General features: G+C 39.7%; 2 protein-coding genes and 2 long non-coding RNA genes across 4 annotated transcripts; 3 read left to right on the top strand and 1 right to left on the bottom strand.

The window, feature by feature from the left end:
• Positions 1-3,528: 3,528 nt before the first annotated feature.
• Positions 3,529-6,823, top strand: LOC124265825 (E3 ubiquitin-protein ligase TRIM56-like). The gene is made up of 2 exons (XM_046700667.1): positions 3,529-3,633; positions 4,654-6,823. The coding sequence occupies exon 2, from the start codon at positions 4,664-4,666 to the stop codon at positions 6,821-6,823; it is 2,160 nt and encodes a 719-aa protein (XP_046556623.1). The 5' UTR covers positions 3,529-3,633; positions 4,654-4,663.
• Positions 6,824-11,900: 5,077 nt separating this feature from the next.
• On the top strand, positions 11,901-16,681 carry LOC124265838 (deoxynucleotidyltransferase terminal-interacting protein 2-like). Its single transcript, XM_046700684.1, has 6 exons — positions 11,901-12,466; positions 13,042-13,171; positions 13,522-13,617; positions 14,800-14,964; positions 15,184-15,293; positions 16,452-16,681. Exons 1-6 carry the CDS (start codon positions 11,985-11,987, stop codon positions 16,555-16,557), a joined length of 1,089 nt encoding a protein of 362 aa, XP_046556640.1. The 5' UTR covers positions 11,901-11,984; the 3' UTR covers positions 16,558-16,681.
• Positions 16,682-20,401: 3,720 nt separating this feature from the next.
• On the top strand, positions 20,402-21,801 carry LOC124265842. The gene is made up of 2 exons (XR_006895558.1): positions 20,402-20,692; positions 21,752-21,801. It is a non-coding gene; the product is annotated as an uncharacterized LOC124265842 (long non-coding RNA).
• LOC124265841 lies at positions 20,998-22,407 on the bottom strand. The gene is made up of 2 exons (XR_006895557.1): positions 21,532-22,407; positions 20,998-21,501 (listed from the first exon to the last, which is right to left on the bottom strand). It is a non-coding gene; the product is annotated as an uncharacterized LOC124265841 (long non-coding RNA).
• Positions 22,408-22,718: the final 311 nt, after the last annotated feature.

Raw genomic sequence — 22,718 nt, 5'->3', positions numbered from 1 at the left:
TGTTGATGGAGCTGGTGACATAAGTGAATGGAGGTGGTGTCAGGTGGAGGTTGTGTGTGGTGTTGATGGAGGTTAGGTGATGTTAAATATTATTGGAGGTGCTCCAAGGCTTGTTTGTTAGGTTGGGGTATTGGAGTCCCATTGTTGGTTCAAAACGAAAATCTACAGTCTTGCTATTTTCTGAATATTTTCAAGTTTGTTGAATGTTTTGCTGTCTTCCAGTTTTGGGGTGAATATATGGTTATGAAACAGTAAATATGAAACCGGAAGGACGCAACCCGGCTGCAAATAAGTAATAATATGTCATTGTATAAATGGTTACACGTGGGAATTTAATAAAGATAAAGCGATTTCATACTGGATAGAATCAGGCTGGAGCGTTTTATCTTTGCAAGACCAGACCGTTTGCATAATTTTACTATGTGAATTTGTTGTATTTAAAGAACTGTAAATATCTTGAATAAAAGTGTGTATTTATCCATATGTAATGACTGTCTGTTACAGCAATTGCCGGAACTATACTTTTGTCACCCTTCCAATAGAACACGTCACAAACGCATGCAAAGGCATGTTAGGTTCTTTTTGCCGAAAACACACATGAATACGGGGTATAAGTCGAAAAGGGAATTGCATCGGGCATCATTTTGTTACTGGAAATGCCCTCCGCATGAAACATTTTGATAGCTTTGAGATGTGTAATGGTGTTCCATCAAACAACGCTTAATCAAGAGTAGTATGGCTTTTGGTTTGGTTTGGTTGTTGTTTTACGCCGCACTCAGCAATATTCCAGCTATATGGCGGCGGGCTGTAAATAATCGAGTCTGGATAAGACAATCCAGTGGTCAACAGCATGAGCATCGATCTAAGCAACTGGGATACGATGACATGTGTCAACCAAGCCAGCGAGCCTGACCTCCCGATCCCGGTAGTCGCCTTTTACGACAAGCATGGGTTACTGAAGGCCAGTTCTAACCGGGATCTTCACGGGTCGAGTGGTATGTCGCTCTTTGGCATCTTTGCACGCTCGATTGTACTTCGGAAACTGTAAACTGTAAAGGCTAGAGCTTCTGGAAATATTTCTCGGCACAAAGCAATGGTTTATTATTGCAAAGTTTAACTCATTCATTGTCATAGTATGAGGGAGAGGTTTTTTGTCACTTTGAGTATTTTAAGATGTCGTCCGTGAAAGATGATACTAATGAGCTTGCTCCTCAAACAGAGGAAAAGAAGGTGTCCGTTCCAGAGTCCATGCACCACCATATTTAGATCCGGTCAATTATATGGAAATGGTTTGGCTGATCAGGAAAAGAAAGATTTCTTTTCTCACATAAGCGGCATCAATGAACATCCAGGTTAGAACTGGTCTTAGCAACCCATGATTGTCGTAAGAAGCGACTAACGGGATCGGGTGGTCAGGCTCGCTGACTTGGTTGACACATGTCATCGCATCAAGTAGATCGATGCTCGTGATGTCAATCACTGGATTACCTGGTACAGACCCGATAATTTACAGATCGCTTACTTTACATCATATAGCTAGCTGGAATATTGCTGAGTGCTGCGGTAAACAAACTGAGAAGATTGTGAGCACTGGCAAAGGACTGACTGACTGACTGAGTTTGGTTTTACGCCGCTTTTAGCAATATTCCAGCAACATCACGGCGGGGACACCAGAAATGGGCTTCACACATTGTAGCCCTGTGGGGATTCGAACACGGGTCTTCGGCGTGACGAGCCAACGCTTTAACCACTAGGCTACCCCACCGCCCCACTGGCAAAGGATGTGTTCAGAGCTACACAATTCCAGAAAAAAATGATTGACAGAATGCCTATTTTCGAATCCCGAAGAGAGACGCAGAAGACCATTGTTCATTGTTGAGCAGCTGATGGCGGTTATGGTGTCGTGACTGCATGGGTCGATGCTCATGGTTTCAACCACTGGACTGTCTGATCCATTAAACTGGAAATTTGTGAATCCGGTGAAAAATCATAGAATCGGACAACCACATGTATGTAAGTAGAGAATGTTATCATTTTAATGAAAAATCATAGAATCGGACAACCACATGTATGTAAGTAGAGAATGTTATCATTTTAATGAAAAATCATAGAATCGGACAACCACATTTATGTAAGTAGAGAATGTCATCATTTTAGTGAAAAATCATAGAATCGGACAACCACATTTATGTAAGTAGAGAATGTCATCATTTTAATGAAAAATCATAGAATCGGACAACCACATGTATGTAAGTAGAGAATGTTATCATTTTAAAAATCATAGAAAAACCATAGAATCGAGACAACCAACCACATGTATGTAAGTAGAGAATGTTATCATTTTAATGAAAAATCATAGAATCGGACAACCACATTTATGTAAGTAGAGAATGTTATCATTTTAATGAAAAATCATAGAATCGGACAACCACATTTATGTAAGTAGAGAATGTTATCATTTTAATGAAAAATCATAGAATCGGACAACCACATTATGTAAGTAGAGAATGTTATCATTTTAATGAAAAATCAAATGTTATCATTTTAATGAAAAATCATAGAATCGGACAACCACATTTATGTAAGTAGAGAATGTTATCATTTTAATGAAAAATCATAGAATCGGACAACCACATTTATGTAAGTAGAGAATGTTATCATTTTAATGAAAATTTTAATGAAATCATAGAATCGGACAACCACATTTATGTAAGTAGAGAATGTTATCATTTTAATGAAAATCATAGAATCGGACAACCACATTTATGTAAGTAGAGAATGTCATCATTTTAATGAAAAATCATAGAATCGGACAACCACATTTATGTAAGTAGAGAATGTCATCATTTTAATGAAAAATCATAGAATCGGACAACCACATTTATGTAAGTAGAGAATGTCATCATTTTAATGAAAAATCATAGAATCGGACAACCACATTTATGTAAGTAGAGAATGTCATCATTTTAATGAAAAATCATAGAATCGGACAACCACATTTATGTAAGTAGAGAATGTTATCATTTTAATGAAAAATCATAGAATCGGACAACCACATTTATGTAAGTAGAGAATGTTATCATTTTAATGAAAAATCATAGAATCGGACAACCACATTGATGTAAGTAGAGAATGTCATCATTTTAATGAAAAATCATAGAATCGGACAATCACATTGATGTATGTAAGTAGAGAATGTCATCATTTTAGAGCTTTACATTTGCATTACGTAACACGCTGTGTCGCATTAAAACGAGGAATTGTCGATATAGATAGATGCTCATGCTGTCGATCACTGGATTGCCTGGTCCAGACTCGATTATATACACACCGCCATCATATAAGCTGGAATATTGCTGACTGCGGCGTAAAACTAAACTCACTCCGATGTACTGTCGAGGTAAGAACACTTTTATGCGTCAAATGTCAGTAAACTGATATTCATAAAATCAGTGTCCTCATATAGAAAAAATGTTTTAATGTCTGAAAATTAGAAGTATCATTCTGTATCTGCACCGCCGGTGTAATCATAACAGTAGGCATGGTGTAAGCGTCTCACAAACTGGGAGACAGTTTTAGCTTCCACGAAGGAAGTTCCCAGTTCGATAAAGAGTATTCGTCGTTCTACATAAGGTAATTATGTTGTGTTCATTCAGACTAATGCATAAATCATACAGCCCCCTGCCATGAAAATGATACAGACTGACGAAGAGTGATATTATCCTCGTTATACCGCGCTAAAGGAATGCCTGTTATGAACACATGACATATATGATTATATGACACATGACATATAGGTTTCGGTTTGTGACATGTCTATGTTAGTTATTATCTAAGGACTGTGAGACACGCTTGTTATAATTGTCGATGAAAGTGAAAATATTTGCTGCATGTACTGTAGCGATCCGTAAGATTTCACACGTCCCCTGCACACTATCGCGAGAGACGGTTACCGGAAATCCTTGAATAAACGCCACCGGTGAATGAAAAGCCAGTTCCGCAAACTTCAGCAATGACCACGGAAATAAACATAACGACCAGAGAATCCCAATTAAATATACTCTCTGACGTTTTGCTTAGGTAGATCGAAATTAGTTAAAGCTCTACCACAAGCAAGCTATTTTAATCATTTATGGCTTAAATCCACTGGACGTGTGTGAAACATATTAAACATATTTCAAATTTAATTTAGTACAACGGCAGTGCTAATGCTGTCCAAAATATGTAATCAAAAGTTCAGCATGTTAACAAAAGTTTCTGTCAGATTATATTTTTCAATGATTTCTTGATTCAGTACATGACCAAAGAATACCAATGAATAATTTTTTAAAAACCCACACCTACATTTATTTAAACACATCGTGTTGGGTTTACGATAGACAGACAGATAGATGCAGTGTAGTTGTCAAACACTCAGATAAAAGGTACGTCTATATCATACATGCATATGTTCTGGTCAATATTTGAAAACTATCCAATCAAACCTTTTGCATGCGCCACGTGCAGATCACTATTGTCCTTCATAATTAAAGGTGATAAAGTAGGACGTGAACACCACCCAAAGAAACAATTTAAGTCTGCTCAGAGGGTCAATTGGGCGTGTATCTTGAATCATATAGGTACAACTTAAACTGTTGTCCATTTTGGTTCCAGGTGAAGCAATATGGCGTCAATTTCGACACCCGGAAAAATACCGGTACCTCATGAAGACATCACTTGTAGGCTGTGCCAACAGCCGTTCTCCTCCCCCAAACTTTTGACGTGTCTCCATTCATTCTGTCAGCTTTGTATTGAAGAACGGCTTACTACCGAGGGCGGTGGGCATGTCTTCCAGTGTCCTCTGTGCAAACATAAAACTCGGCTACAGACGAAATCAGCGAGCTCTCTAACGACAAACTTCTATATACTGGGGCGTCAGAGGGTGTACGCTTGTCGCACACCACAGGCCTCTAACTGTGTGGTTTGTTCAATGAAAGGCGATTTTTGTGAAACCACTCACCATTGCCTGGATTGTGGCGACAAACTTTGTGAAACTTGCTCAATGAGACATAACTCTTCAACTCTTACAGCGACACATCGAGTGGTCTCCCTTGATGACATCAGACAAGGTCAGTACGATAAACACTTTCTTGAGAAGGAGGAACAGATTTGTGACAAACACCACGAAACATTGAGCATTTTCTGTCACACATGTTCTGAGGCAGTATGTATTCAATGTGCCTTTGCTGAGCACAAGAAACATCAGTTTGACACTGTAGACGAAGCAGCTGACAAAAGGCGTGAGTCATTGAAACAGGCACTGTCAATGGTAGGAGCGACGTCTTCCAGTATTCAAGACTCTGCCAAAACACTGCAAGCGGAGATGGGTCAGTTAAACAAAGAGGAAGAAATATTTGTGAGTGAGCTGACTTCGTCAGTTGCTGCTGTGGTGGAGAAGATCACTGAGAAGAGTTCTGAGGTGTTGGAGAAGGGCAGGAGAAGTTTTCAGGACGAGAGGCGTAGGAGGCAAAGGATGCTGGAGCTGGTGAACTCTGAGTCTGAAAGAAGGGAGGAGGTTGTCCGAGTATGTCAGCAGGTGGAAGAGGGTGGTGGGCTGACTCTTCTGTTGCTGTCCCAGACTCTTCAACAGGGGCTGAAAGAATATGCAGAGGAACCTGCCGTGTCATCTACAGGTACTCTGACTACATATAAGGTTAATATAAACCTTCCAGTTGACGCAGAAGTTATCACTTTTCGTGAAGTTCCAATGGCCCAAGGAAGCCCAAATGTACCATGTTCTTGTGCAGATCCCCAGGTTACACCGAAATCTTCCATACCCAAATCACTCAAGGAAGAACCGAAGATACAAACCACTCATCCCACCAGCACACCACAGGAATGGGTAATGGACACATCAGCCAACGATGATGAGGGGGGTGAAGCGATTGGAGATAAGGATGCTTCACAGTCTAAAGACAGGGCAGCAAAAGAATTTCTTGAGATAAACCTTCACGGGATAGACGCAACAGAGGAAGGGGTTTTATCATACATGAGTCAGTTCAGCACACAAATTGGCACTGATAAATCACAACCTAATATTAGCTCTATTGCCTTTAAAGATAAAGGTAGACTTTTGATTTTAGACGACTCAAATGCAAAGCTGAAAGATTTCTATGATAATGGTAAGATAATTGGTTTGGTAAATCAGAATGGAAAATGTGACCTTTTCAAACGGTTTGTGTGTGTTGATAATGACAGTACCATCTGCGCCATCTATGAAAACTACCTTGTTATATTAACAAAACATCTGCAAGTTCAGTCCAAAATACCCTTGGCACGAAACGGAGAGATGACTTGTGATCCTATTGTCGCCAACTTCGGCGACCACATCATTGTTGGCAATCTGCCAAATAAGGAGATGCGGGTCATGACGACAACAGGCAAGATGGTCAGAAACTGGACCAGTAAGGTCAAAGGTGAGATGAAATCCCTTCGGTACGTAGCAGATGATGTGGTCATCGTGTGCTCTTGGCAAAGGCAGGGGTCCGTGTGTCTCGAGTCGGAGAAAGACGGCCTTTTCCTCAAGGTCAACGGACACAAACGGAACGGCATGAAGTGGCGGCCTTCAGACGCCATCTTTGGTGCAAATGGACGTATCATAGCGTGTGACATGTATAGGAATGAGATCCTGATCTTTTCCCCTGAGGGGAGAACTTTGTGTGTTGTTGATACAATGCAGAACAATCTGTCTGAACCACGCTGTGTGCTTTTTTGGCCAAGGTGGCAAAGTGTATGTTTCCTACAAAGGCGGCGTTGTTGCTGTTTACGAAATAGTGTGATGTAGGTTGATGTTGTTGATGAGATGGTGTCAGGTGTTGATGAGGTGGTGTCGGATGTTGGTGGAGGTGAGGTGGTGTCAGGTGTTGATGGAGGTGATGTCAGGTGTTGAAGGAGGCGGAAGTGATGTCAGGTGTTGATGAATGTGATGTCAGGTGTTCATGGAAGTGATGTCAGGTGTTCATTGAGTTCATGTCAGGTGTTGATGGAGGTGTTGTCAAGTGGAGGTGATGTCAGGTGTTGATGGAGGTGATGTCAGGTGTTGGTGGAAGTGATGTCAGGTCTTGGTGGAGGTGGTGTCAGGTGTTGATGGTGGAGGTGGTGTCAGGTGTTGATGGAGGTGATGTTAGGTGTTGATGGAGGTGATGTCAGGTGTTGGTGGAGGTGGTGTCAGGTGTTGATGGAGGTGATGTCAGGTGGAGATGATGTCAGGTGTTGATGGCGGTGAGGTGGTGTCAGGTGTTAATGTAGTTGATGTCAGGTGTTGATGGAGGTGATGTCAGGTGTTGGTGGAGGTGGTGTCAGGTGTTGATGGAGGTGATGTCAGGTGTCAGGTGTTGATGGATGTCAGGTGTTGGTGGAGGTGATGTCAGGTGTTGATGGGGGTGATGTCAAGTGGAGGTGGTGTCAGGTGTTGATGGGGATGGTGTCAGGTGTTGATGGTGGTGGTGTCAGGTGTTGATGGAGGTGGTGTCAGTTGATGTGGTGTCAGGTGTTGATGGAGGTGATGTCAGGTGTTGGTGGAGGTGGTGTCAGGTGTTGATGATGGGTGTCAGGTGATGTCAGGTGGGTGGAGGTGGTGTCAGGTGTTGATGTCAGGTGTTGATGGAGGTGTTGATGGACGTGGAGGTGGAGGTGGTCAGGTGGAGGTGGTGTCAGGTGTGGTGATGGAGGTGATGTCAGGTGTTGATGGAGGTGATGTGTCAGTCAGGTGTTGATGGAGGTGGTGTCAGGTGTTGATGGAGACGTTGTCAGGTGTTGAAGGTGGTGATGTCAGGTACCATTGTTGGTTGAAAACAAAAATCTACAGTGTTGTTTTTATGCCCCGCCATATATGGCTGGGGGCATATAGGGGGTGTCCGTCCGTCCGTCAAAACAGGGAATGTATTCCCACTTTTCCACCATAACCGCTCTGTGGAATTCAATGAACGTATACATGGGCTTTCTTGGGACTCTAATGGTGTGCATCTCACACATTTGAACTTAGGTACATTTTGCTGAATTTCTCTATGATGATAGTGTAATAGGGGTGAAGTCAATCCACTTCTCCACATGCTCTTTAACTTCTACATGTCTTTTGTAGGGACTCTAAAGGTGTGCATTTCATAATTTTTTATGCAATTTCTTTATTTTGTCACTTTTACAGATGTTTGAACTTAGTTGAATTTTGTTCTATTCAGCCAGTGTTCGTTCCATCCAACAGGGGGTGTACGTTATCCACTTCTCCTCAAAAACTACTTTATGGAATTCATTTCCATTACACATGTGCTTTATAGGGACTCTAAAGGTGTGCATCTCATATTTTGATTTTGTATTTTATTTATTTTTCCAATTTTAATGCCGTTTGAACTTACATAAATTTTGTTGAATTTCTCTCTGAATTTAGTGTTGTAGGGGATGAAGTCTATCCACTTCTCCACAAAAGCTGCTCAACAGAATTGATTGAGCTTCTACGTGTGTTTCATTGGAACTCTAAAGGTGTGCATCTCATACCTTGTTCCTCCAGTTTCTTAATTTTGTCACTTCTACAGATGTTTGAACTTAGTTGAGTTTGGTTCTATTCATCCTGTTCGTCTCATACAACAGGGGGTGTACTTTATCCACTTCTCCTCAAAAACCATTACACAAAACTCATTTAGCTTACATGTGTCTTTTATAGAGACTCTAAAGGTGTGCATCTCATGTTGTTTTGTTTTTGTATTTTATAGTTTTGTGTATGTTTAGAGTCATTTGAACTTAGATCAATTTTGTTGAATTTCTCTCTGATGATAGTGAAATAAGAAGTCTTCCACTTCTCCACAAAAACTGCTCAACAGAATTGAGTTAGCTTATACATGTGTTTCATTGGGACTCGAAAGGTGTGCATCTCATAGTTGCATAGATGTTTATTGAACTTGTTCGTGAATTTTGTTCAATTATTGATCTTTATATGTCTTATGAATGTCAGCGGGGCATCCGTGTCCCTGGACACAATGTTTTCTTGTTTATGAATATTTTCAAGTTTGTTCAATGTTTTGCTGTCTTCCTGTTTTCGGGGTGAATATGGTTGTGAAACAGTTAATTTGAAACCGGTAGGACGCGCAACCTGGCTGCAAATAAGTAATGATAGGTCGTGTATAAATGGTTACACGTGGGAATTCAAAAATAATAAAGCGATTTCATACTGGATAGAATTTGGCTTTGGTGTTTTATCTTTGCAAGCCCGGTCCGTCTGCATAATTTTACTATATGAATTTGTTGTACTTAGAGAACCGTAAAAATCTTGAATAAAGTGTGTATTTTATTATTATCCATATGTAATGACTCTGTTGCAGCAGTTGACGGAACTATACTCTTGTGACCCTTCCGATAGGACAAGTTAGGTTCTTTTTGCCGAAAAACACACATGCACTAATGGGGTACAAGTCGAAAAGGGAATTGCATCGGACATCATTTTGTTACTGGAAATGCCCTCCGCGTGAAACATTTTGATAGCTGTGCGGAGCAAGTCAAAACATTGATTACACAACAGTCTCGCTTCCTGCTGACTGGGTTCTGTCCTGTTGCGCAACTTAGTACAATAACCAGTCCAGAATTTTGAGACCGATTCATTCAACTTGATACATAAATATTAATCAGAATTATTTGATACATCTAAGCACCTGTATATTGCAACACTACGCGCCTTCTAATCCTTGCAAACACGTCGTGCAGCGTGCTCTGTCGTACAGCGTGCTCTGACAAACGGAAATCTGGAAATCGTGGAAATCTCAAAACGAGGCTCTGCCGCTAGAAAAGTTTGGCGGTCTGGTACAGACTTGATATTATATCAATCACATTGTGCGTTACAACACTACACTGAATAAGCGCAGTGAACACATATCAGGTGTAACCAGTGAGCCAGATGATTTGTGAATCATTTCACGACCTCATCAAACAGGGGCAGCCTGTGACGTCTTAGTTAAGGTCATGCTGCCTACACCTCGCCATAAAATATAGAAGTACGAAGTTATTAAAGTTTCAAAATAAAATTAACTTGTAAATACCATTTTCTTATGAAACAAGGAATTGAAATTCAGTGTAACCATAGTTGTTTGTGTTGTCTCTTTTCACTTTCACATGAGAAAATTCGGATCGGCTGAAAAGTAGGTCATTGTCTGAATTAGTTAATGAGACTCATGTTTTGGTTTGACCTGGAATGTTGTTACCATCAAACAACGTATGGCGTTGGTTTAGTTGTTGTTTAACGCCGCACTTAGCAATATTCCAGTTATATGGCGACGGGCTGTAAATAATCGAATCTGGATAATACAATCCAGAGGTCAACAGCATGAGCATCGATCTACGCACTGACATGTGTCAACCAAGTCAGCGAGACTGACCACCCAATCCCGGTAGTCGCCTTTAACGACAAGCATGGGTTGCTGAAGGCCAGTTCTAACCGGGATCTTCACGGGTCGAGTGGTAAGTCGCTCTTTGGCATCTTCGCACGCTCGATTGTACTTCGGAAACTGTAAACTGTAATGGCTGGAGCTTCTGGAGTATTTTAAGATGTCGTCCGTGAAAGATGATACTAATGAGCTTGCTCCTCAAACAGAGGAAAAGAAAGTGTCCGTTACAGAGTCCGATGCACCAGCATATTTAGATCCGGTCAATTATATGGAAATGGTTTGGCTGATCAGGAAAAGAAAGCTTTCCTGGCAAGATTGTCACTTGTTCAAATTATGTTTATATATATAAAGTAATCAGAAGCTAGCATTCTAGCTTTCAATATGTATTCACAACATTGCATGCAACAGTTGGCTTCAGCCGTTATAACTAGCACTAGTCTACAGATCTACAGACTCGTACGTCCAGGTGTACCTACACTTCATTTCTATCCTGGGCACGCCTCTGTATGAAACAGACGTTCGAGGCGGTTGCGCTGATAGTCATGACATTTTTCCAGTTAAGGCGGGTGAATATTGGTCGAATGTCGTTTAAGTATGCTGGTGAACCTTTATGAAAGGAAAAGTCAACAAAAGATATAATCTGTGTCTCCATGTCATTTGGGCGGGAGAATATATTTTTAAAGTGACCAAGCTAATTCCGATTTTTTTTTTATCTTTTAGTCTTTATGGATTTTATTATGAAAACGTCGTGTCTTTTTAGTCAAATAATTTAACTTTTAACCCAATCACAGAAATGTGGCTTTGAGGTGGAGAATGGCATGCTTGTGACGCAGCACGAGGAATGGCCACTACCGCTTTCATACTGTATGACCGCCTCCGTGGTGTAGTGGTTAGAGCGTCCGCCCGGAGTGCGGAAGGTCGCGGGTTCGATCCCCGACTGCGTCATACCAAAAGACGTTAAAATGTGGTACTTGTTGGTCCCTGCCTGGCGCTCGGCATTAATGGGTACATCAAAGACTGGTCGACTCGGAGTCAGTATAATGTGTCTGAGTGGGGTATTCATGCTTCACTGCGGCATGGTATCACAGTGGGCTAGCACTATAAAACCAGCTTAAGTCTGGGCTAGTACAAGCAGCCGCACATACACATACGCATGCACGTCGTCATATGAGCGAAATATTCTCAAGCACGACGTTAAACTCAATTCCACCACCACCACATCATACTGTATAATCGTTCACTTATAGCATCTGAATACTCCCTGCATCGTTAAGTCGTTTGACCCTGCAAGGAAACTTGCCTAACATATTTCTACGCAGTGATATTACGATAAAACGTAATTGAGTTTATTTTAATATATTTTTTTATGTGCTGACAGATATTTAGCATACACATGTAATCATGTGTCGCGGTCTTGTAATCGATATTTATATTCTTTACTCTTTAGCTTGAATGTATAACGTACTATATTAGGACATTGTGCACTTCCGGAAAGGGGGCGGAAGTGCTCTTCGGCTCATGGAAGCTGTCAACACGTGTGTTTTGTGTATGTAAAGTTGATGTGTTGACCGCGGTACCATGGCTAGCTCCTCGTCTGATGAACTTACATCAGATAGCGAACTGGATGAAATATTTGAATCAGCTTGGAGCAAAACAAGCGTGTCACTGTCTCCAGAAAAGATAACAAATAAAGGAGACATAGATCAAACTGATGGAAGTAATTCGGACTCAGAATCCGATTCGAATGATCAAGTTCCTTTCGTTATAGACAAGACACCCATACGGAAACACCCGAGTACATCTGAAGTCAAGGAATCCAGTGTTTTAAATACTGACTCACATAATCGCAGTGACAATTCTGAATTAGGGGAAGGGAGCGATGAAGTGTCGTCTTTTTTCGTTATAGATAAAACGCCATCTGCTGAGGATGCCAGTACGTCTGGTTCGAGAACCATTATAGAAGATTGCAGTGAAGATGGCGAAAGTCTACACAGGGAGAAAAGAAAAAGTACAAAACATAAAAATAAATATGACAGAAGAAAACTCGACAAAAGCCGCAGGTCAGATAATAAGAAAAACATTCCTGGTATCATCTTGTTTTAAGGAATTTAAATGATGTTTTGTTGTGGTGGAGTGGTTTTATGGAAAAATTATGTTGTGAAAGGGTGGGTCTGGTACAGCATTTGAAAAATGGCACATTTAAACATTGTTTAGGAACTGGTCATTTATTCATTTGGCATTGAGGATGGGGTGGAGTAAAAAAATAAAGTTCCATGTATTGGCCTATCATGCAGGAGATTACAATATTACGTAGGGGTGTGCAAAACCTCAACCCCCCTACCCCAGTGATTGTTGACAACAGATCAAAACAGCATTAGCTTTCTCACTAACTTGCATTCACATAGTTAATAAAATGACATATGCAAAGAATAGTACCGTCATGATTATCACTTTTAAATAAATGGCCCGGTTGACACATCGTATCCCAATTGTGTAGATCATGCGGTTGATCACTGGATTGTCTGGTCCAGACTTGATTATTTACAATTACAGCCCATCGCCATATAGCTGGAATAATTCTGAGTGTGGCGTTAATCAACAACCAACCAACCAACGTATTTTGTCTCTATTGCAGCATGGAACTATCATCTTCTTTGCAAGTCAAGTCGGACCCTTCAGATATTTATATAAACTTTCACTCCGTTCATGCTCCGCAACCAAAATACAAAGCTCCAACTGAACGTGTTAGTAAAGAACTTCAAGAGGTTGGTATCATAATGAACATGTTATGCAGATCATATTCTTAGGTATCTATTTTGAGGTTTATAGGTTATAAATGATGGTGTAAATATTGGAAGATACTGGGTCACACCTGTATATGTAAATCTTTTAGCTTTCATTTAATGTTTTTGCTAATAGGTTGTCTGCTTGGCCAAACAAAGCACAAAGTATTTCATGCTGATCAGTATTCTTATTTCTATTAGATACTACAGGATACTACAGGCAACATGTTTCTTCAACATGCTCGAAATATTATATATTACTGATGGTAACATTAGTGATTTATCATGCTTATCACTTTGTCAGAATCATGATGATGGTTGTATGGTTTCAGATAATGGCCAAGAGTGTGATCACACCAGACTTTGAAAAGAAAGAAAGCATTCCTTCCCATGAGGAAGGATTTAGAAGAAAGCAGAAAGAAAGAAAGGTTCGACCATCACTCAATTACAATACCATATTATAGTAATGTCCAAGATATTTTATGGATTAAACTTCTTTTTAATTTCTCTCACACCCCTACGTGAGAGAAATTAAAAAAAAAAAAAAAAAAAGAAGTTTAATCCATAAAATATCTTGGACATCACTGTACAACTTCTAAATGCCACTGAAAGACATCATATTATAGTAGTTGCCGAAAAAAAACTTTGCTTACAAGTTTATTTTGTTGTCAGTTTATTATGTATAAATTCAAATCAACTTGTAATACAAAGATTATATTAATGGTATATAGTGTTAAATTATACCAAAACAGTATATATACCACTTGATTTATTGTCATATACTGGCCACATAAAGAAACTGCACCCAGAAAATATAAATATAAGCACACAGCGTATTTATACATAAATACATTTGTGAACATAGCAAGTATTGGAGACATCAAACACTCATGCACGTGCCAGGCGACGTGACGTCATTGACGGTGGCCTAAGGCCTTGCAATATGTTACTGCACGTGCAGCCCGTACAGCTGCACACAACATGTGAAACTCTGAAATTGCTGTCACTGTCGAAAGCTTGATCTTTGGTCATTCATACGTTCAAGCAGGAAGGAGCCAACAACAGGTGGCAGCACATTTCCAATGCCATCGTAACACGATATCTGCATGGGTCAGGCGTTATTGAAACGGACGTCGCCGACCACCGACGTTCTGGGCGTTCCCGACGTAACGACGCCAAGACAGGACAGATGGATTCGGGTGACTCATCTCAAATACAGGTTCCAGACAGCAGTGACCACGCCCCAGATCATTCCCCAGGCCTTCAATGTTCATTTGGTAGCCTCTATGCGTCTTCGATGCACTGCTGTGCTTCACGCACACAGTGGTCATACCAGTTATTGACTTCGTGACTTCGATGGTGTGACCCCCACTCGATTTTGAACTTCTTATGTCATCGTTACGGATATTGTTCATGTTCTTTTGACATTTTCTTGTGGTCAGCTTATAAGGTGTCTACATCATTTCATCTTTGCTGTGTTGTATTCCAATTATGAAGGCATTTTCTGTGTGCACAGTTTCTTTATGTGGCTAGTATATAACTGGGAGCTGGTGTGTGTGATGTTAAACATCATACAAGAAGAAAACAAACAGTGTTAATCATATTTTCAGAAAGCACGAGAACAGACCAAGGGGCGAGGATGGTACAACATGCCGATAGGTGAGCTGACAGAAGAGAAGAAGAATGACCTCATTGCCCTGAAAATGAGGCGAGCCCTTGACCCCAAGAGGTTTTACAAAGGAGATGACATCAAGGGATTGCCCAAGTATTTCCAGGTGCTGAAGTTGGTTGATACATGTCATCATATCTCAAATATGCAGATCAATACTTGTGATGCCAATCACTGGATTGTCTGGTCCACACTAATATTTAAAGAATGCTGAGTGCGTTAACAAATGAACTGAGCAGATTGTGAACATTACTAATGTGTGTGTTCAAAGCAACACAGTTCCAGAAACAATGACTGACTGTACCCCTATTTTCTTGTATTCCAGTTTGGCACCGTGGTTGAGGATCCAAGTGAGTTCTACAGCTCTCGCATCACGAAGAAGCAGCAGAAGACGTCCATTGTTGAGGAGCTGATGGCGGATGCCGAGTTCAGAAAGTGAGACCAGCCGACTTTCCTTTAGAACAATGACTGGAACTGGTTTAAGTCTCTTAAGTCTCCATCACAGACATACTACTTGTGGGGCAGTGGGGTAGCCTAATGGTTAAAGCGTCTGCTCATCATGCTGGAAGACGGGTTTGATTCCCCACATGGGTACAATGTGTGAAGCCAATTTCTGGTGTCTCCTGCCGTGATATTGGAATGTTTCTTAAAACAGCGTAAAACCAGACTCACCTCTTGTATTGCTTGTTATGCAGCAGAAAAGTTATTTTCTGATGAAAGTCACAGGTCCCTCAAACTTCCCCCCTCCTGTAAAGTACTAATTGGTCGAACCCTCACACACGATATTGTACAGGCTGAGTAGTACATGGAGCCCAGATATATAAACTGACTGAGTTTTGTTTTACACCGCTTATAGCAATATTCCACCAACATCACGGCAGGGGGACACCAGAAATAGGCTTCACCCAGATATATAAATACATGCTTTACGGATATATTACTAAGGAAATTGTCATAAATATATTGATTATGTTGCAAAACTGATTATGGCTTCTTTTTATCCCCCGCAACACGTTTTGCGGGGGGTATTAAAATGGACTCCGTCCGTCTGTCTGTCCGTGCACATTTGTCTTTTCGAGAGCAGAACTCTAAAACCGTTCACTATTTCTTCACCAAACTTGGCGCATAGATAGATCTGGTGGTGTACTGGTGCCTTTTGGTAGTTTTGGAATTCTGAATAAAACATTTTGGCGTTTCCGTGGCAACAAGTTTTGACTTAGCCTGAAATTGGTGGTAGTACACTTTTCCGGAACTGAACTCTAAAACCGTTCACTATTTCTTCACCAAAGTTGGCACATCGATAGATCTGGTGGTGTACTGGTGCCTTTTGGTAGTTTTCAATTTCTGAATAAAACATTTTTGGCATTTCCATGGCAATAAGTTTGACTTAGAATGAAATTGGTGATAGTGCTCTTTTCTGGAGCAGAACTTTAAAAACCTTTCAATACTCTCCTTCCACTTTTCTATATACACACCTAAATATTTGACATAATCATAACTCGTATATATAATCATGAAGAGTATTTTGCCATTGCGGGGGATATTGATGACTTTGTCTTCTTGTTTGTTTATTTTTAATGTGTTTCTTTCCAGATTTAATAAAAGGAAATATGCTGAGGTTCAAGAGCTCAAGGCAAAAGGGCTTGGGCCATATAAGGGCATCCGGACTACGAAAATAAAGAGGAAGAAGAGGAAGTGAAAGCTACAGTGACATTATTCGGGCAAATATTCGACTTGTGAAAGAGGAAATATATGTAAATATATACTGAACTGGTTGTTGTAACAAAGAGACCCATAGAAGAGCAAATAAATATGAAAGGATGCATGTCGTCTATTTCATTATTTGTCCTTGGCCTTGGACAAGGGATGGCTACAAAGATAGATACAATGAAACCTGTCTAAACCGACACTCCACGGGACCGAAATAAAGTGCCGGATTAGACAGTGACGATCATTTCTCAACATGGCTGCCATTTACACTCGTCAATTTCTTTGTTTCTATAATGCAGAGCGTGATGAGAAGGTATTGGATTAAGGGACCTTGATTGGACTGCTGACACCCATGCCGGCTTAGAGCGTTTAATTTACAGCGCTATACCTACTTCCTGATTATCTAGCATGCCAAGAGGATTAATTAGTGTATTGGATTATGGGTCCTTGCTGGGACTGCTCATACCCATGCCGGTTTAGACAGTGTTACTTACAGCTAAAATTGCTTGTTGGGACCGGAAAGTCGTGCCGGAATACTGAATAGACAGGTGCTGGATTAGACAATGTTTTACTGGTCATAATATTGTTGTAAAATGGCGGGACCAAAATTGTATGCTGGTTTTGACAGTGTGCCGGATTAGACAGGTTTCAATGTAATTGAAATTATCGTGGGTTGGAAGAATTATTAAGGATTATCAAAAATTGTGTCATCGATAATATCTTAAACTATTGTGATTAAAAACATTTTAATTTACACACACACTACCCAAAGTTACTTGTTCATTCATGGGCTACTGCTCTAATGTTCTGTTCTTTTTGTTAGAAATCCATTCACAAAAGTGTCACCACTCACCATTTATGTCATATATGGGATTTTTTAAAAGACATTACTTTTAGTTTGGCTCATAATTACTTCTAGAATATTTATTTAGTTGCCAATTAATGATCTCTATGATCATCAATAACCAGACCTTACTCGGACAGCCAGTCAAACCGTGAACTGCCACAGAAATCCATTCCATATTCTTTGATGACTTTCAGGTTTGTTAGTTATCATACAGGATATTTGGTATATTTCCCACCATAGAAACAGTGATGGAAGCATAGTGGTGGATGGTGGAACAGTAATGTCTAAAGAAAATATCAGTATTTTCTATTTTGATCAACCCTGAAATGGAGTAGGTTTGTCATGTATGTTTATGTAAGTAATAAATAAACATAAGCATGCAATGTGTTTGTGAAAGCCTGTTTTAAAATGTTGATTAAGTTTCTTGTGAATCTTTGAATGCTCTGACTCTGTAAAGTGATGTGCGATACATTTACACTGGCGGCATCAACTACGAAGATTAGCAGGATGGTGAAAAAAGCTTTGGTGCAACTTTTTAAAAAAGTAGGTGAATGAGTTTGGTTTAATGCCGCTCTTAGCAATATTCCAGCGATATCATTGCGGGGGACACCAGAAATGGGCTTCACACATTGTACCCATGTGGGCAAATGAACTCAAGTCTTCGAAGTGACAAGCAAACGCTTTAACCGCTAGGCTACCCCACTACCCATAATGAAAAAAGACCTAGTACACATGAGTATGTCACATAGGTATTTCAGATCATCCCGAGGTTTGTCAGCATCAGTGTGCTAAATAGTTTCCAAATTTTAAGAGCCAGTCAGGCTAGCTATGCCTGAAAGTTACTAGCCCACAACATAATTCACTATCCCAAAATTGAATGTAGACACAGGTTTCATCATTAAACTGCTAATATGATGAACATTTTTATCAGGCCATAATCTTTCATGATTTAAAAGTGTATTATAACTTAACAAGTCAGAGAGAGTGATATATTTATAAAATGACCCCATGAAAATTCACTAGCCAGTCGGGCCAGTGACAGTGGAGATTTACTGGCCACGGGCTAGCGGGCAAGTGGCTATTTCATACACTGGCCAGCATCATACCTGTCCTCGTGGGTTTCCCCAAAGTAGTAAACATCCAACACCATCATATCATTAAACTGGATTTCTTCACATATACTGGCCACATAAAGAAACTGTGCACACAGAAAATATAAATATAGGCACACAGCGTATTTATACATTTGTGAACATAGCAAGTATTGGAGACAATCAAACGCTCATGCACGTGCCAGGCGGCGTGACGTCATTGACGGTGGCCTAAGGCCTTGCAATATGTTACTGCACGTGCAGCCCGTACAGCTGCACACAACATGTGAAACTCTGAAATTGCTGTCACTGTCGAAAGCTTGATCTTTGGTCATTCATACGTTCACAAATCCACATGAGAAGTCACTAGCACACCATGCCAAGATTAACATCTACTCAACGTCATGAAGCCATTGGAATGGTTCGAGCAGGAATGAGCCAACAACAGGTGGCAGCACATTTCCAATGCCATCGTAACACGATATCTGCATGGGTCAGGCGTTATCGAAACAGTAATGACGTCGCCGACCACCCACGTTCTGGGCATTCCCGACTTAACGACGCCAAGACAGGACAGATGGATTCGGGTGACTCATCTCAGATACAGGTTCCAGACAGCAGTGACCACGCCCCAGACCATTCCCCAGGCCTTCAATGTTCATTTGGTAGCCTCTATGCGTCTTCGATGCACTGCTGTGCTTCACGCACACGGTGGTCATACCCGTTATTGATTTTGTGACTTCGTCGTGTGACCCCCAACTCGATTTTGAACTTCTTATGTCATCGTTACGGATATTGTTCATGTTCTTTTGACATTTTCTTGTGGTCCGATACTTCAGCTTATAAAGTGTCTACATCATTTCGTCTTTGCAGTGCTGTATTCCAATTCTGAAGGCATTTTCTGAGTGCACAGTTTCTTTATGTGGTTAGTATATTAAGCGGACTCACTGGAACCGACTCAAATACTGTTCCAAGCAGTCATAAAGCCACCCCCTTAAAATGTCTAACTATTACCACAACGACAGACAATGATTATTTCAACAGTTTATTACCAGTAAGTCCAGTACAAAAAGAAAATATTTGAATTATCCAACATATTTACAAACATATTTGAATACTTCAGCCTGCTATAATTGCACACACTCCATATATTAGTGAGCTCAATATTCCCATTGCTAACATTCCGGCAGCGTCATGGCAAAGCTTTGATCACTTTTCGGTCAAGGTCATCAATACATTTAGCATGCTAAAGGAGCTGTCTATTGATATCCGTTTTAAAAAATGCTGGGAAAAATATTTTGTTTCATTATTCACCCTAGAAAACTGATGTTCTGAAAAATACTGTGTTTGAGTCCATATTCTTTGTATTCTTTCAGAGAAAAAGTTTGTATGTCTCGAAAAGATGACTAAAAAATCGTGTATATTACATGAAAACTCTCCCTAAAATGTTACATGATCGGACCGAAAAAGAAAGAAAAAGAAAAGGTAATGCACTTGTCTGGTGAATACATAAAGTTAACACTTATCTAACTCTTCAAATTTTAAACATTTCAAGTTTAAGATATACCGGTACAATTAGTTCCGGATTAACAATCACCGTCACGGTGTCATCTCTTGTGGTTACAGGGATACAGGGGACCTAATCGGACTAATGATACAGTGTTCCTCTTGATTACTCTTTGATATATAATCAAATAAAAAATTCAGTTACACATGTTCAGCTAAATCGTGACGAAAATAAAAACTGAATGATGACAAGAACTCGACCTAGATACAGTTTCAAATGGTATATTGTCATCAACTCTTCATTTCAAGACAGATAAAGCAGAACGAACATCGCCAAGGTAAAACCTTTTGCAGGGTTCTCTCATATTTTAAGCTAATCTTCTTCAGAAGAGAATCTACACATTCCTCAAAGACCACACTTTGATTACTCTTCAATATAACATCAGTTTTTCAGTTACAAATATACAGAGCGAAACTTGATGAAAATATTACCTCTAATGTGTGGTTATAATAACTCGATAAAGGTTACTATCCCCAGCGATTGTTGAGCATATTCTAATATTTCCAGCCAGTCAAACTAAGCTTTTCTTGAGGGTAACATAGATCCAGTGATTGTGAAAAGCTTCAAAACATCACGTCAGAAAGATGCAATATGATTGTCAGAATGGTAATAATGCCAGGTAGGGTTTTCATTGGCTGGATACAGGGCTCCAGATAATTTTTCATGATCAGGAGTACATACTCCTTATTGTTTCAACATAGGAGTACTGGAAAACCTTAAGTGTACATTTAGAGTACTGAATGGAATTTAATGGAGTATCAGTAATCTTGTGTTTCGTTTCATATATGCACCACAACATTGCTACTATTCTGTTAACAGGTCAGTAAACAATAAAACAATACTTTTTCAGATATATACGTCTGTAAGTGATTCTAAGACCGTACACCATTGTTGTGGTGCGTATCTGTTACATTTTCTAAATTATTTCCAACCGTATCGTGCGTATTTTTCATCCGTACATACGCCGATACGGACCTTATCTGGAGCCCTGCTGGATAGATTTAAATTAAAAGAGTGTCAGCTTTGTAAAATCAAATTGAAAATATCGTAAGTGAACAGATGATTGTAGAAAAGAGGAGGTTAAAGTCAGTGAGCATGTTTGGATGAGCAAAGAACTGAAGGCAAGGATGCTGATGTTGTCATAAAGATGTCTTCCTTGCTCGACTGTTCAATACAGAAAAACATTACAGACAAGTCGATAACTTTTACAGGGGTCTCTGATGTTCATAAAGTTTTCAGAAGTGAGTGAGTTCAGTTTTGTCTATGCCGCTTTTGAAATATTTCAGCAATATCACGGCAGGGGGTCACCAGAAATGTATCAGTGTTGTTTTTCCCTCTATATGTACTAGTAACTGTTCTTCCTCTAACCAATCTTCTAGTAATGGTTCTTCCTCTAACCTATGTACTAGTAACTGTTCTTCCTCTAACCTATGTACTAGTAACTGTTCTTCCTCTAACTAATCTTCTAGTAATGGTTCTTCCTCTAAACTATGTGGGAGTAATGGGTTCTTCCTCTAACCAATCTGCTAGTAGCAGTCATTCCCATAACTGCCTCTATTTTATGATATCCAGCCAATAAATCAATGCTTTTCTTCACATAGCTCCAGTGATTGTGAAAAGCTTCAAAACATCACGTTGGATAGATGCAATATGATTGTCAGAATGTTAATAATGCCAGGTAGGTATTTCATAACCTCGATAGATTTAAATCAAAATAATGTCAACTTTGAAAATTCAAATCAAATTTTTTTTAAGTGAACAGATGATTATAGAAAAGAGGAGGTTAAAGTGAGTGAAGTCAGTGAGCATTCTGCAATATTCCAGCTCCATCACAGCTGTAAATAACCAGCTCTGGACCAGTCAAACAAGTGGTTGATATCATGGGAACCATGACACAATCAGCTGAGTCAGATAGTCAGACTAGACAATCCCTTCAAAACTGTTGTCAGCCATTTTGTTATCGTTGCATCATACATAACAATTCATTCATAAATAATACAAATTGTTCAATGCAAAACAATCATGTACCAGTAAACGGTAAAGACAGTTGTCATGATTATACATCACAGTTCCAAAATGCAGTCAGATTGCCCTTATTCTTTAAGCTGTGAAAGCAAAACCTGAATTCATCAATGCTCTTTTTATGAATTGTGTATTATATTCATGTGATTATCAACAAAAACAATCTATAAAAATATAGTGAAAAATAACATTGATAAAATGCAGTAGAGACTTATAAATATTAATAACCTACAATTTGACTTCATAATAAAAGATTCATTAAATTTGCTGTTTGGCATCAAGACGTCTCTGTGGCATCATATGTTCTTTTTGGCATCAAATTTGCTTTTTGGCATTGATTTGCTTTGTGGCATTGAATTTGCTTTGTGGCATTGAATTTGCTTTGTGGCAAGAAGACTGCTTTGTGGCATCAAATTTGCTTTGTGGTATCGAGACAGCTTTGTGGCTTACAGTTTAGTTTATAGCATCAAGACTGCATTGTGGCACAGCAACACAGGAGACAAACATACATCGCATACATGCACGTACAAATATGAAAGTAGGAGACATACAAATCAAAGACAAAGGCTGGTGGGTCTTGAATATTGAGCAAATTAAAAAAGCTGTATTCATGAAACAATTGC

Source organism: Haliotis rubra, unplaced genomic scaffold (assembly GCF_003918875.1).
Source record: "Haliotis rubra isolate DU_JTF1 unplaced genomic scaffold, ASM391887v1 Scf998, whole genome shotgun sequence".
NCBI lineage: Eukaryota > Metazoa > Mollusca > Gastropoda > Lepetellida > Haliotidae > Haliotis > Haliotis rubra.
The sequence above is the reverse complement of the archived record's forward strand: the minus strand, read 5'-3'. Positions and strand labels throughout refer to the sequence as shown.

Excerpts from the sequence above, each read along its gene's own strand:
- LOC124265825 (XM_046700667.1), top strand. The coding sequence starts at position 4,664 with ATGGCGTCAATTTCGACACCCGGAAAAATACCGGTACCTCATGAAGAC.
- LOC124265838 (XM_046700684.1), top strand. The coding sequence starts at position 11,985 with ATGGCTAGCTCCTCGTCTGATGAACTTACATCAGATAGCGAACTGGAT. Across the intron at positions 13,618-14,799 it reads GAAAGCAGAAAGAAAGAAAG|AAAGCACGAGAACAGACCAA; the intron begins GTTCGACCATCA and ends TCATATTTTCAG. Across the intron at positions 15,294-16,451 it reads GCGGATGCCGAGTTCAGAAA|ATTTAATAAAAGGAAATATG; the intron begins GTGAGACCAGCC and ends GTTTCTTTCCAG.